Source organism: Ambystoma mexicanum, chromosome 8, assembly GCF_040938575.1.
Source record: "Ambystoma mexicanum isolate Mex_15411 chromosome 8, UKY_AmexF1_1, whole genome shotgun sequence".
NCBI lineage: Eukaryota > Metazoa > Chordata > Amphibia > Caudata > Ambystomatidae > Ambystoma > Ambystoma mexicanum.
The window spans coordinates 641,037,803-641,053,244 of NC_090929.1; the positions used below are offsets into that span (position 1 = coordinate 641,037,803).

Below are 15,442 nucleotides of genomic sequence, written 5' to 3' on the forward strand. Positions count from 1 at the left end.
CATTCACAACATGTAAGGCCAGCCTATGCTCTCCCTGCTATGGAGTGCACACTCTGGCTGGGTGTCAAAAGACCCACAAACATTCTGCCTAAGAACGCAATACCTCCATTTTTGTGCCGTAATCAGACTGCAACATAAAAGAGTCATGGGCCCAGTTTCAAGTCCGGACCATTTTAAGGATTTTTGGGGCCTGCGGAACAGACATATATAAGCTTCCCCCACCACCCGAACCGTTTGAAAGAAGCAAATGCACACCTTAGGGGCTGATTCATGGAATGTATTGCAAGGTGCAATGTGACTTTGCACTTATGCAAAGTCACTTTGCACTGCCCACAAACACCCTGATTCACAGAGCGATGCACAGTGTATTTTTGCAGTGCAAAGTGACTTTTCCCCAGTGTAAAGTCAGTGCAAAGTCACTTTGCACATCAGTAAAAATTCAATGGTCCAGGCCCTAATTTGTAAAGATGGTTCTGCTTCAAAGTACTGGAAAAATGGGGATTGGGGTGGAAGCTTCAGGTTCTGAGGCGCACTGACAGAATGTGGTGTGCAAAACCCCTGCCCTTCCTCTCATACTGAAATAGAAGTAAGTGCTGGATGGCAGGACCGAAGAGTTTTAGGAGAACTGAGTGTGCAACCATATTGTAATAGATGGTGAGTGTTGTGTGCAGTTGAATTTAAATGCATTCATGTTAGAGTTTGCATTTGCAGCAATCTAATATGAGGCCTGAGGTATCTGTGTTGGTTTTAAGTACTGTCACTGGTTGTGTCTGTACCACTACAGTTTTTTTTATTAAGTGTTGTTGTGGTTAAATAAAACCTTTTAACACTATAGAAGATAATATTCACATAAATCATAACTATTAAAGTAGACATTTAAGCTTCAAAATAAAATTCACTATTAAAAAATAAAAATTATTAACAATGTTTATATAAATAAATGACCATCAAAACCATTTCATCTAAAATCACTAAAATAGCAATTGATTACATTTGTTTAGGAAAGTAGTTCTACTATTTTCATAATTGCCAACCATATACAATATGAAGTAACATTCATATTTGTACAACTGCCAGAATATACAAAACTCCACATTTGGTTGGACCACACATATTCAATCACTAAATAATTTCATTGTTAGTGTTCGTCTTCAATGCAGTGACTATCTGCCTAACCAGATTTTCAATATTTTTTCCTGTTACAGCTTCTTTTGCTTCATTATTCCTACCATTATCAATTTTTTTACCGGTATTCCTTTTCATATTAGCACCTACCCTTTTAAGCTCATAGTCTATTTTCAAAAAAGCTTCAACATATGGCAGTATAAACTCTGTGATGATAGGGGAAACCATATGTATTATAGCCTAGTTGGCCTCACGTGCTGTAGTTGGTATCTCCACCAATGTGATATCGCTAGTCAATATCATTTTTATTTCCAGTATGTGATGTATAAGTTCTAATACATTAACTCTAGAAATGGGATATTCACGGTTGCATAGGGATCAATAATTCTGATCTTCTTTGTGTTAAGATTATTATCCATCCGTATGTTTCTTATTCCAATTTCTTTCCCCACAGGAATCTCACTAAAATCACAATTCCACATCTCAACCTCTGTATCTTCATAGATACCAAATGTATTTTGTCTCTCTGTGCCTATCAATGCATAATTACTTTGTATCTGTAATTCATTAAATTCTTGCTCTAAAAATTCTATATGCGTATCTTCCTTAGTATCGTCATTTTTGCATCATTATCTCTTTATCATTTTTTTCTACTAACTAAGATATTAGGGAGCCATGTTTTTTACAATCACTTTTTTCCCTTTCCCTTATTTTGGCATACCTGGGCTTATTCTGTCTAACCAGATGAAATTGATCATTTGTTTCTATGCATGTCACATTTTCATTCGATGTTTCTGCTAATGTAAATGTCTTTTTAGCACTCTTTTTCTTAATTTGGAACTTTTGTTGTTTTCTATTATGTATACACTTCCTACCCTTACCAGCATCTGAATATCAATTACATTTACCTTGCAAGATTCAGATATTCCAGTACATATTATTGACGAGGCCTCATGCAACGTTAAAATTGAGTCATTAATATTAAATGATTGCAAATGCCGTTCAGGGGTGGATCTCTGAGCTTCTATCACCGTATTCACTGCCACTCCAGTTGACCCTCCCTGGACTCCTACTATTCTGGCATCACTGGAATTATATAAAGTAATATTCACCAACTTAATTAGACCTTCTTTCAATATGTGTTGGTCTCTGTACATGGTGTTACAGGAAGTAAATAATGCTTTTAAGATTTTCATATATTCTGGCTTAAAACTTACATCTTCATCAATGAGTCTGTAGACGATTATGAAACCTCATTTATAGGTGAAGATGCGTAAGCCTTTGCAGCAGTTTTTGTCAGGTCAGGTGTTCTGTCCAAATTAGCCCGTGGAATCTCTGCTTCTTCAATTTCATTATCACCTTCATATGGCTGCTTATTTGTTTCACTTCTTAAACTAAGAACCATATTTAATAAAAAGTTATTGGGCCTCATTACACGGTAGGCGGTAGCCATGGCGCTGTTAGCGCCATGGCTACCCCCTTACCGCATTCCGGGTCCGTGTTCCCGGAATAGGGATTTACCGGGTCATTCCGACCTTGGAGGACCCGGTAAATCCCCATTCCGGGAACCATTCTCCTTTCCCATTCGAGCCCCCATATGGATCAATGGGAATGGGGATGGAGCTAATAACGGTACCGCTATTTGCGGTACCATTGTTAGCTCTGAGGTCCCATAACGGGTCATGTCCTTAACACCTGGTCAGACCAGGCGTTAAGGACGTGACCCGCTAAGGGACCTCGTAGCAGGGCGGTAAGGGATTACCAGCACCGGTGCCCTTACCGGTAATCCCTTACCGCCTACTGTGTAATGAGGCCCATTGTCACTGGGTTCTAGGTCCACAGAATCAGTTGTAACTGTGCGGTTGTTAAGCATCTCTTTTATGATAGCTGGTATAGATCTGCTGCACTAGGAAGGAGGTGATTTTTCTTGACTCTTACCTGTGCCCCCCTCTTTTCCCAAACTACCTCTATCACCCTCACTGTTGCCCCCTTAGTTGAAAGTTTACTCTGTGGTTTATTATTGTTAATTGGCTTCTTCCCCTCTCCTCTTCGGTTAGTGTGTTGGCAAGCTGATTTTATTGCACTACATAGTTGATACCTTTTTGCAGGGACCATTTTCCGAAATTGGGGCTTTTTTCAATTTTTAAAAGCTACTCATTGTGCTGGATTTTCCAGTAGTCAACTTGCTCTCCTGGAGATATATTTTAAAAAACACAAAGCGTCAACCAATCTTTTCCACAGCGGCTTGGGCCAAGTCCGTAGTTTAGCGTGTCAACTTATAACAACGTAGACGCACCTTAACCTTATTAGGTTGGTCGCTTACGTCTACTGATCTTCTGTTCTCCTGGTCGTCGCTGAGCACTCCAGAACACTTGCACAGCACTTTGCTACGCTTTGCGTAGGAAGTAATACTTTTTAAGGCCCCTTAAAGGTGCAGCAGCACTATTCCACCACATCAGTAGATGAACTGCAATTCCTCTCCGGTCTGTTACATTCTGCTAACACACCAGAACACTTTCACAACACTTCTAAACCATTGTCGAGCTATTTCCGTGATATCATTGCAATTGTAGAATGAGCTGGAAGGTAGAATTTCGTTTTTTTAATGACTGTGGAGTTTTATATAGTGCTGTGCGATATTGCATACTGAATCACCTCAAGGCACTTGCAGTGCTACTCTGAATAATCATGTTGATATGCATCTTCAGAGCTGTGCAGGTAACAGTATTGCAAATGCAGGCACGCTGTATGGCAGGTTGTGCAATATCAGCAGAATGGCTGCCAGTACGTAGGACACTTGTTGCCTCATTAAAAGCTTGCCGGTCCGGTAACAACGGTGCCGGTAAACTACCGGCACTGTTGTTACCGGACTGGCAAATTACGAGTCTGCTTGCAGGTGCCCTTCTGGCCGCCAGGTCTGACGTGGCAGGCGGAATGGCACCCACGTACAGACCTCGACGGATGCAGCGGCACCATTCATGAACGGTATCGGTTTATCCGGCCTCTCCTTTGCCTTTGAGCCCTATGGGGAGTAATAAATACCAGCACCCGGCAAGGGGATGTACCTGGTTCACCAGGGCTTGAATACCCAGTACATCCCCATTGCCGGGTACCAGTAAATTCATGACTCCGGCGGCAGTCGTGCCGGTAATTTCTGCCACGGCTACTGCCAAAGTCGGAATGAGGCCTACGATTAATGTATTGCTGCTGAGCCTGGGTGGCAGGATGAGCCTGGATGGCAGGATGGAGCTTCTTTTGCAACTGTCAGGAATGTGGAGTATCTACAGACCCATGAGCCCTCCAGTGCTGAAATAATTTGGGTGCTGTAGAGCAGGAGTACGGTCACTCTGCAGGTACAGTACCACAATACCCACCAAGCTACCTTTCAAGCTAACCATACTTGACATTGTCCAAATGTGAAGCTTTACAAACTGTCCCCTAAGGATTCAAACACCATCTCTATTCATTTTTACAAAAGGCACTCCTACTCAAGGCAAGAGGGGAATACTGAGAGGCTTAATAATTGTGAGACTAACTGCTTATGTGCTATGAAATACAGATCTTCAGGTGATAGAAACCTACATTGCCGATTCTAAGATAGAAGAAAAGTGAGACTATGGGGGTCATTCCGAGGTTGGAGGTAAGGTCCAAACCATGCCGGTAATGCTTTACTGGCATGGTTTTCCACTCCACGCTATTCCGACCCCTCAGACTGTAAATTACGGCACCGTAAACTACTATACCGTAATTTACGGTCTTGTGTCGCGTGCGCGACCCACCATGCCGTAATTAACGGCGTGGCGTAAACCGGAGCTGATTCCAAGTAAGTAGCACACGTAAATTACAGCATCCCCAAGGCCGTAAAGTACCTTACCGGCATGGAGTACATACAGGCATCTCGGAGAAGGAGTAAAGAACTCTGAGCAGTGGTTCCTAGAGCCACAGGTGCACACAATCAGCACAGGTGGACTCAATGCAGTCTGACACAGCAAAGGAGCCCACCCACCCACCACACCCCCTCCCACACCAAGATGACACCAATAGTAGCAGCATTACCAGAGCCGAAGGCCCTGCATGCAAGGCAGCTACCACAACAACAGCAACAACAACAACCACCACAGCCACCACCAAAGAGGATACACAGGAGGAGAAGGAGGGTGCGACAGGCCCGGCATGCCCTACCGGTGCAGCCACCATTACCACGCCGGCAGCCCCCAATCACTCGCATCAGAGCCTCCCCCTTCAACCTCACACCAGAGCAAATTCACACCCTGTACCGGCTTGACCGGGACACCATCAGCACCATAGTGGACCTGACACATGACGACATAGTGAGCCACATAGAAATCCACCCCGCAATCCCCCCTCGACTCAAGGTAGTGTCTGTACTCAACTTCCTTGCCACAGGCATGTAGCAGCATACAGTGGGGCACATGCATGGAATACCACAGGCCATATCTTCACAGATACTCAAACAAGTGCTGGATGCCCTCCTGAAACACACAAGGGACTACATATCCCTACCCCGGACACCCCAGGAGATATTGGATACATGGGTTGCCTACCATGCACTGGCAGGCATGCCAAATTGCATGGGTGCCCTCGACTGCACCCACGTGGAATTGAACTGTCCACATGCAATGGAGGTGGCGTATCGCAACTGCAAGCAATACCGCTCCATTGACGCCCAGATGGTATTAAATGCCAGTAAAGACATCACACATTGAGGTGCCCAATACCCCCGAACAAGACATGACCCCCTGGTCCTGCAAAACCCCACGTTATCACGCTAGATGGAGCTACATGCTGGACAACGTGCCTGGCTGCTTTTTGAGTCACCTGATTGGGCCATGGCAGTGCATTGGTGCCATGATTGGGGTGGATGAATACCCCAACTTGGTGGGAAAGGGTGGGGGTGCATACCACACCTGTGTGGGAATGTTGATGCCAGTGCACGAAGTGCACCCCACAGAACACAGTGCCCCAAGGCAATCGACATGGCACATGACTGCCTAACCTCACAGCGATGCCAGAATGTACAAAACACAACACTACTCGTCCGACAGGTAACCTGGCCCAATAACACAACACAAGCACCACTCATCGGCGGACCACACTCACCTTAAGGGCATCCTGCACCATGCACTGCATATGCACTATCTCGCAGCCTCCTGCATCCCACCACACAAGACAGACGTCCCTGGGAGTGCATAGAAGTGAGCTCAACAGGGATACCGCAGCGTGTCCCTGGTTCCGCACACCCATAGTAGTGGTGCAAGTCACCATGGTACTGATCAGTGCAGCAAGACGAGTATGCTACTAACTACAGTCAACACCCCCTGCCACCAAATCACACAGAACCCAACACATCAATGAATTCAGGCCAACACTGCTGCACGCATATACGGTGCACGTGCAACAAGATCTGAGTGCACACCATAAACCACCTTGAAGAAGCTACCCCCTCCATCATTCCATGGCACAGGACACATAGCGGGGCCAGTAATGGGGTTGATGCAACCAGGGACATGTGTGTATGGCCAGGAATCACCAGCTGCCATGCAAGACTGCTACAGTTCCCCACCATCAATGTACAAACACTTACCTTCATTCCCCTTCCATGCAGGTGATGGTGGCTACCCTTGGAAGCCGTGGCTCATGACCCCTATCAGCAACCCACAGAACAGGCATGAGGAGGACTACAATCGAGCCCATATCCGTACACGGGTGGCCACAGAGCAGACATTTGGCCTGTTGAAGGCACTATTTTGTTGCCACAGCCGTTCGGGTGGAGCACTCATCAACAGCCACGAGAAGGTGGCCAGGATCACCATGGCATGTGTAAAGCTGCACAATGCGTGCATCCGCGGAACGTGCCACTGCCCCCTGACCTGGAACTGCTACCACCAGATGATGATGAGGGGGTGGAGGAAGAAATGGCAGGACAGCATCACGGTGCAGGTGCACAGGAGGGATGTGCCGTGTGGCAATCATTGATTGGACAATATTTCTGACACTCAAGTCAGCTGAGGGTGTCAGGATGACAGGGCATCGGGCACTGGTTGTGGGGATACATGTACACCATTCACTGTGAGTGATTAGAAGATGCATGCACATTGAACAATGTCCACTCTGATATTTTTATGCGCAACCAGTGTATTGTATTTGTAGGTTACAACGTGAACAACAAAACCTCCACCCTCACCCCCTCCCCCCAACTCCCATACACACCCTCACCCCCCCCCCCAACTCCCATACACACTCTCACCACCCTCCCCCCAACTCCCACACACACCCTCACCCCCCTCCCCCCAACTCCGCAACACTAGTCCCGTGTAGCACATTGAGTCCACATGTGCCAGCATTGCCTATTCATCCATGCTCCCAGGGCCCGAGGGGGGGGCATGTTCCTGCGCCGCTGAGAACGCAGCGAGCGGCGCACCGGGCTTGCCGGGTTGGGGCGACTGGTAGAGGGGGTGTCCTCCTGCTGAGTCACATGGGTGGGATGTGCTGCCACAAGGGCGTCTGCAATGCGTCCAAGTGCCTCACACACACGGTGGTGCCTTCCGTGAACACCTGACGCATTTGCCTGAGCTCCTCCTGTAACTCCAACCTGCCCTGGCAGTTCTCCTCATTGAAGTCAGTAATGAGGGCAGCGAGCTGTCCTGCACGTAGTGCATCCTGGGATGGCGTATCATCCCTGCAGGGGATTGGGGCAACATGCCCTGACAGGGCCTCAAATGGGGTACTGGGCACGGGATCTGTGTCTCCCGGTGCATCGCCACGTACACTTCGGACTGGTGTGTCACCCTCCCCTGAGTCACTGCATGACACCTGGGGACATTGTAGGGCTCGGGTGTGTGTACAGTGGGGTAGTACTCCTCCTCAGACGCACCACAAATTGACAAGGGGCTGCCCACAATTTGCAGCGGGGCCGTGGCTGCCACCTCCCCAGAGATGCTGGAATCCTCTGACCTTGGTGTGGCGATGTTAGCAGGCGCAGATGCAGTGAGGGATGGGGGTTGTGCAACCTCAATGGGCCTTGGAGGAGCTGTGGTGGTTCGGTCCTTCCTGGCCAGTATGTGGTGGTCCCTGCCTTTGGCACTCGATGTGGTGGGACGGCTTTTCTCAGGCTCATCGCCCTCATGCTCACTGCCTGTGGGTGTAGAACAAAGTACAACATGAGTGGTTGTGTGAGACGCTAATGTAATTAATGGCAGCATTCACATTTCAGTCATTTTGGGTTGGTGGCATTTTGGCCGTTACTACATCACTGGATTCTACGCATGTGTTGGATATGTACGCAGGTGCTGGAGTCACTAATCCTGGCCAGGTCATGTGCAGTCTGACTCGCACACTGCCAAGCCTGCTGCACAGTGTGCTTATTGGGATGTGCTACTTACTGCACTGTGGTTGGTGGGCATTCTGTGGTGGCACTTGTCCCTTGGTGGCAGTTGTCTTGCCATTATCAGGATGGGTGGAGGGCAGTATGACAAGGTGCATTGGACGTGGCATGGAGGTGTATTCTGCATGTATTTGCCATTGGCGGTGTTGTCTTTGGACACTCACCTCCATCAGCAGACGACGGAGCCCCACACTCCATTTCGCCGACGCCCTCGATTGCTTCTGTGCCAATCAATGCAGCGCATGTCTCCTCCCATGGCTCTAGTTTCACTGGTGAACTTGGTCCACCTCCAGTTTGCAGTGCCTGGCTGCGATTGGCTGAGAGGATGCTCCGCACCCTCAACCGCAAGTCGTCCCACCTCTTGCGGCAGTCCCTAGGGGTGCGAGGGGTGGTGCCTACCGTGCTCACCCTTTGGGCAAGTTCTGCCCATATGGTTTTTTTGCGGGCCACTGCCTCTCTGCGCATGTCGCTGCTTTTCACGACATCTGCGTGCTCCTCCAGGTGGCCCACCAGGGCCTGCAGCTCCTTGGGGCTGAAGCGCTGCTTGCGGAGGCGGTCCGCTGACTTCTTGGGTGCTTTGGGCATAGCTGGCAGTTGTGTAGGCCTTTTCCAAGGTTCAGGTTCGTCCCAAGGGTGCTACCTGGAGAGGATGGCAATGGATTGTGTTTTTAAAGATGGCCGCCGCACTCCTTCCCGTTCCTGTGCGATGACGTAATTTCCGTATCCGTTATTTAGCGGTGACCGTAATTTACAGATACCGTAAATTACGGTCACCGCTAATTACGGTCGGCAAAGCTTTGACGGCGGTGTTGTTAAGTACGTCTCGCTTCATGCCGGTAAGGGGTTTAACGGGCCCTTTAGCGGTATGCCGCTAGGGGATTTACCGGCATGGCGGAAAGCTTGTGCCCGCGAGGTCGGAATAGCCTGTAAATAGCGGCATGGTACCAGATCGGACTCGTTCTTTCAGCCATGCCGGTAAGAACTAATACTTACCTCCAACCTCGGAATTATCTTTTGGTCATTATTTGGTTGTTGATGAAAAGGGGAAAGAAAAGTAGCAAACAGGCTGCCGTGCTGGAGAAGGTTATTCAGAGGGAGAGGCGCATAATTGACAAGGAGTCTTGAAGAGCACTAATGTGGTTCCGTTTTTACCCTCAACTTGTCTAATGTGTGATGCTAGAGACGTCTAATGAAGTTGTTGTTATTCTAAGATGTAAGTTACCACTGAAGCACTTTTATGTCCTTGTTGTTGAAGAAGTAGGCGGGCAGTCACGTATACCTGTATGACAGAAACAACTCATGTTGATTTGTGTCATTTGAAGAATTGTGAAAGCTTGTTGAAGAAAAGTTATCATTTATTTTGAAATCAAAATTGTAGAAAACCATCCTGACAAAGACATTTGTTGTTACTACCAAGGTGAAACTGTTCTTATTCTAGGAGTGGGAACCTGTGATCTTCTTGAGATTCTTTATTGAAGAAACAGAACTTTGTGAGTTCCAGGACAAGACCTTAAGAACTGTGTTGGAACTTGTTGTTAAACCGGATTTCCTTGTTTCCTTTGAACTGTGGAGAAAACCAATGGAAACTCACGTAGTTTATCAAAAGAGACATTGATCATATTGTGAATCAGATCATATGTTATCTATTACTGTTGAATTGAATTGCCATTTATTTCCTTTTTGCTTTGTTTGTGGTACAAGTTTGAGGGTTAGATATCTTTTTGTTAGAGTGTTTGCTTTAGTTTACTTTAGGAAGGGAAATCCTTGTCAGGGTAGAAATAGAGAGACGTTTATCCAACCTGTTTATTTAATAAAATGGCTAAAGTTGAAAACTCTTTACAAAGTTGTCCGCCTCACATTTCTAACCCTCACACTACCATAAGCAATTTCTTATACGACAATCATTCCAAGTCAACTTATTCTAAGAGATCAAACAACACCAGAATAGACCTCCTGGTGGAACCCAGTTTCTCCATACGGGATTAGCAGGAAGATTCCTTTAAAAAAAAAAATTGTATTATATCTTCTAGTGCTTCCATACTCTCAAGCCCTAGAGGATTCTGAATGCCTTAATGGCCGACGTTTGAACTTTTAAAGTATCAACCACAGATTTGTGGACCTGCTGTACAGTTCATTGGATAAATCTAAATTTTAAGTTCCCTGCCTCACACCTTCGGAGCCAATAGCTTGAGCAGGGACAATCTGTGTCTACCCAGGTGAGGGGATAATGAAGGGGAGGACCGAGGAGTAAGAATCACGGCCAGGGTTACAGATAACTCCAGTAGGAGTGGGAACCAGGTCCTTCTTGGTGAAGGCATCACCAATATGACCTAGTTCCTCTTCCATGACTTTCCTGATCACCTTGGAGATTAGAGGGATGGGAGGGAAAATGTATAGAAGGACTCTTGACTAATTAATACTTAGCACATTAACCCTCAGACCGGAGGATCTGAGATAATGCAGCACATTAGACATGTCAGGGCATTCTCCTGAGAGTCATCTGAAGTGACTCCCCAGCAAGGATTGAAATATCCTGCTTAGCTTTTCCCCAATTCCCTAATGTAGCCCTTGAATTTGTACAGCCATCAGAGAGGAGATTCTGCCCTGCCCAAATAAGTATTGGCTCTAGCAGTATTGACAGTGATTTCATACAATTTCCTCACTATATATTTGACTCATTCTTTAGAAACAAAGAAAATGTCTTAAGGGCCTGATGGATATCTGCTAACTTCCACCAATTCACAGACCTTTGAACTGTCTTGTCTTCTGGAGGCCATTTCCCCTAAACAGAGTGTTCCTTCAGAGCGTCACCCCATTCCAGGAAACTGGCATCTGTGGTTACGAGTAGGTGTTGTAGCCGTACCATAAATCCTTTTTTTACTTTTCCAGCTTCAACCACCTTTGCAGTTCAACCCCAATGTTCTCCATAACTCTTATTTTCTACTTGTATGACTGGCTGACTGAATGGCATTACTACAGTATATGGTTTACTAGGTGTTTCCTGTGAAACAGAGCCCAGGGTAACAGAAATGTAATCATAGCCATATCCCCTTGCACCCTGAGTCAGTTCCTGGCCGTGTCTTGCTGTTGAGAAAGAAGGTTCAATAGCTTGTTAACATGCTTCACTGCTCTTTTTTGCTACGGAGCACAGTGTCACCAGGGACTCTCAAATGAAATGTATGATAGCACTTGACACATCCTAAGTGTGTGCATGTGAGTATATTTTATTTTTTAAAGCGTAGACCTAGCTCTAGAGCAGCTGAGGGCTTTACAGAGTGTGGGTAGCTGGCATTTGGGCTAGCATCCTTTAATAGTAGCGCAGTACTGTGAGGTACGTGCGTACATTGAAATTAGTCCTTGGTCAGGTGTTGTTGAAAGGGCCATGTTTTAAGAGATTTGCAAAATTGGACACTTGTGGGGTCATTCTGAGCCAACACTGGAATCAGGTACCAGAGGGTGGGTGCATGACAAGAGAAGGATTGTTTGCGGATCCTCTCTTTGCGGATGAGTTGTGATTCAAGCCGGGTGGTTGATATTGCTGCATGAGGAGCATGTACCACCAAATATATGGAGCTTAGTGGCCAGGTATGCTGGTGTGCTACTAGTGACTGCTTTGCAGATGATAGATGCAGTCTTGAACAGTATCCTGGATTGGAGAGGAAGCCAATGTAGTTTGTGTGGGATGGGGTAATATTATCAAATTTCTGTGCTCCCGTAATAAGATGTGCTGCAGTGTGGTGTACTATTTTTAGGGGAGCCAAGTGAGCAGCTGGGAGCCCTGCCAGTAGATCAGTTCCCCATCGACCACAAGGGCATACACTACAGTGCACGGTTCCTGCAGTGGGAAGAAGGGATTGCTTTTTCGAAGGCTACAGATTCTGAGCTATGCTATTTGGACATTCTTGCCTATGTGTTTCTGAAAGGACAGATTGCTGTCAATGGTGAATCCTAAGGATTTGGAGTCTGAGAGTTGTGGATCAAATCCTTCTAGGTGCGTATCATTGAGCACTTGTTGAACAAGTTGTTTTTTAGTGGGTGGACCGATGAGGACAAATTCACTCTTGGATGGGTTTAGTTTGAGGACTGAATGATGGCTAGGTAATCACAGAGACTAATGATGTCATGCGCGCTATTTACTCTCATGTACAACTGAGTATCGTCTGCGTATTAGTGGATGGCTATATTGGGATCGTTGAGGAGAGCGCCCAGAGGCTCCAATTAAAGGTTAGAAAGGATTGGTGAGAGAATGGAGCCTTGGGTTGTCGCCTGATATGGGCCCAGAATCAGCCAATTGTCGAGGTAGGCATTAATTCTCACCCCTTTCTTTTTAAGGACTGCCATTAATGTAATCTAATTTCATATATTGTAAGTTGTTTGGTATAGTGCCCTTCTGCTACTATTTGTGGCCTTGCTGTGGGGTCCTTGGAGGGAAAATGGGGGAAGCGAGATGTGAAACCTGTGGTGTTGATGGGTGCAGGTCCGAAGAACCCGGTTCCTTAGTGCCAATCTGCTTTAAATGGGTATGGGCGAGAAACTTGGGAGCATTTTATCCGTATGGAAGAGCCCAGGATCTAATAGACTACAATGCTTTGGGTCTGGTTAGCCACTGATATGGGAGAGTGTGATAGGGCTAAAGAGGAAAGCTTAGTCAGGGTTTGGATAGTGTTGATGTGCTAATGGCTATGCCTGTGGCTGCCGTTTGTGGAGGGGTTTAGACGTGTATTGTTTTGGGGTAAGAAATCTGGGTGAATTAGTCTGGGGAAGGAACTATTAACTCTGTGAAAACCTTGCAGTAGTCTTTATCTCAAAGGGAAATGGCATGTGGAAGAGATTGACCTAACACGATAAACTAGAGATATTTCTTCGAAATCTAGAGGGTGCACGCTATGATGGTACTGTGATTGTATACACTCTTAGAAATTGTTCTTGTTAGATTGATTCACATCTAGGAAGCTACCTTAACTCACATCTTGAGATTCAATGTGACTCAGAATTGCTCTCACTTGCTCCACTCACAACTAGAAAGTGCCGCCTGAGATAGTACTGTAATTTTCTTACTTATGTTTTAGATCATAACGCAACCCAAACACTCACCTCCCATATCACTATGCTTACTCTCTACTCTACACCATCACACAATTAGAGTGCAGCTACACCCCTTGATCAATTTCAGCCTAGCTGCTCATATACGAACATTACCTCATGAACACCTCATCATTCTAATAAAATGCAGCTATATCCCATGACAAACCGGCCTAGTTGCACACATAAGTGTCCTACAGGCCTAACACAGCCAGAACCCAGTCTTGGTGTCCACCCGCCAGACTGCACACATTCAACTGATATCAATACCACCACACCTAATGCTAGGATGCAGCTACCATCAGGCAATTACATCGGTTGCACACATAACTGGTGCACTCAAGCACCCTTCAACACCTTACTCTCTCAACTGACCCAGACCCTGAGGGCTTTCAACCTACCAGCGCTTTGAGGTCATACCGATGATATCTAGAGCGCTGTATAAATGCCAAATAACATAGCATAAAATAGTGATGTTTTACTATAGGGCCACTATGGTCATCATCTTGGAGATTTAAGGATGCCAAGGAAAGCCTTGGTCCAGAACAGTGAGGGGCCAATCGAGGGCTAGACACGTGCACTTATGAAGTAGCATTCAAATCTTGAAAAAGTTATTTTGGGGGAGAAGTTTTGAGGACATTGATTCTAGGAGGGAGCTGAAGCTAATTACAATTCACTACTAGTAGTGCCTCAGTGAACATTTTGTAAATATGTACGGACAAATGCATATTTTAAAGTGACAGTGGTCCAGCTCACTAGCTGCTCGGTGCGCTAACACATCAATCTGAATCACAATGGCCCAGGACACTGCCTCATACTTGCCTGTTGGGCTGACCTTTGGGCATTGCCGTATTGCTCTAACGGTTCAGCCCTAGCTTGCTTTTAACACCTTCTCCCCTCAGACTGAGCACTGAGGAGAAACAGCCTCATAGAACGCAACACCTGCTCGCACCCCTTTCTATGCTTCTCTTGTTCGGAGAAAAGCTCACTCACAATGTGCTCACCATGGGAACAGGATGATCCCATGCATCTTTGGTTTGATACCCGTGTTGAATCCAATTAGCCCTTCAGTTCCCCCAACACCTACCCCGGTACTTAAATTGAGTAGCACAATGTGGGTAATAATGACGGTAATAAGTAACATTGGTTACCAAGAGCTCTGAAACCGGATATCCGGTGATAACAGCGCCATATAAAACACCGGAAATATTCATTGTTATATTCTTCCCACAGGACGCAATGCTTGTCATCCTGAAGAGTCTGATGCCGGCTTCTCTTTTCAACATCATTGGCTTTGGGTCGACCTTCAAGACTCTCTTCCCTACGAGTCAGACATACAGCGAGGTGAGTGTGTGTGTGTGTGTGAGTAAGCAGGCAATGCCCTTATATATATATGCCTCACGTCAGCAGAACACTCTCTCTCTTGAGATCTGCCTGCTTCCCTTCCTTCTGACCTTTAACTCGGCATAAAGAAGTATCGGTTGCTTGCCGTTCACGTTCACGATTTCTGCTCCCTGCTCAGACGTGATCTGAATCGCAGTTTCATGCATTACTGGTTAAAAAATCAAAGCAAAGTAAAATCGACCTAGTGCTAAACTTGGCACTTTTTAAATAAAATGGCGCCCATTAATTGAGCACACATTTTGCTGTTTGTGATACCGGGAATGGAGCAAGCAGGTTTTACTCCAGTCAGGATTATCGAAAGGTGTTTTCGATGGCAAGCATGAAGTGGGGGGTTTTAACCATCAAACGTACCAAGCACATTTTATGTTATGATATGCAGCAGGCATAGTACGAAACATAGTCTGCTTCATCCAGGGCCGGTCTTAG

The 15,442-nt window shown here is 46.3% G+C and overlaps 1 protein-coding gene across 1 annotated transcript in view; it reads left to right on the top strand.

Moving 5' to 3' along the window:
- The window catches only part of VWA5B1 (von Willebrand factor A domain containing 5B1), a 1,692,038-nt gene that overhangs the window by 803,460 nt on the left and 873,136 nt on the right, over positions 1-15,442 (top strand). Inside the window, exon 9 of the mRNA XM_069610372.1 lies at positions 14,846-14,956. Within this exon, the coding sequence (XP_069466473.1) occupies positions 14,846-14,956 (111 nt within the window). The remainder of the gene's footprint in view (positions 1-14,845; positions 14,957-15,442) is intronic.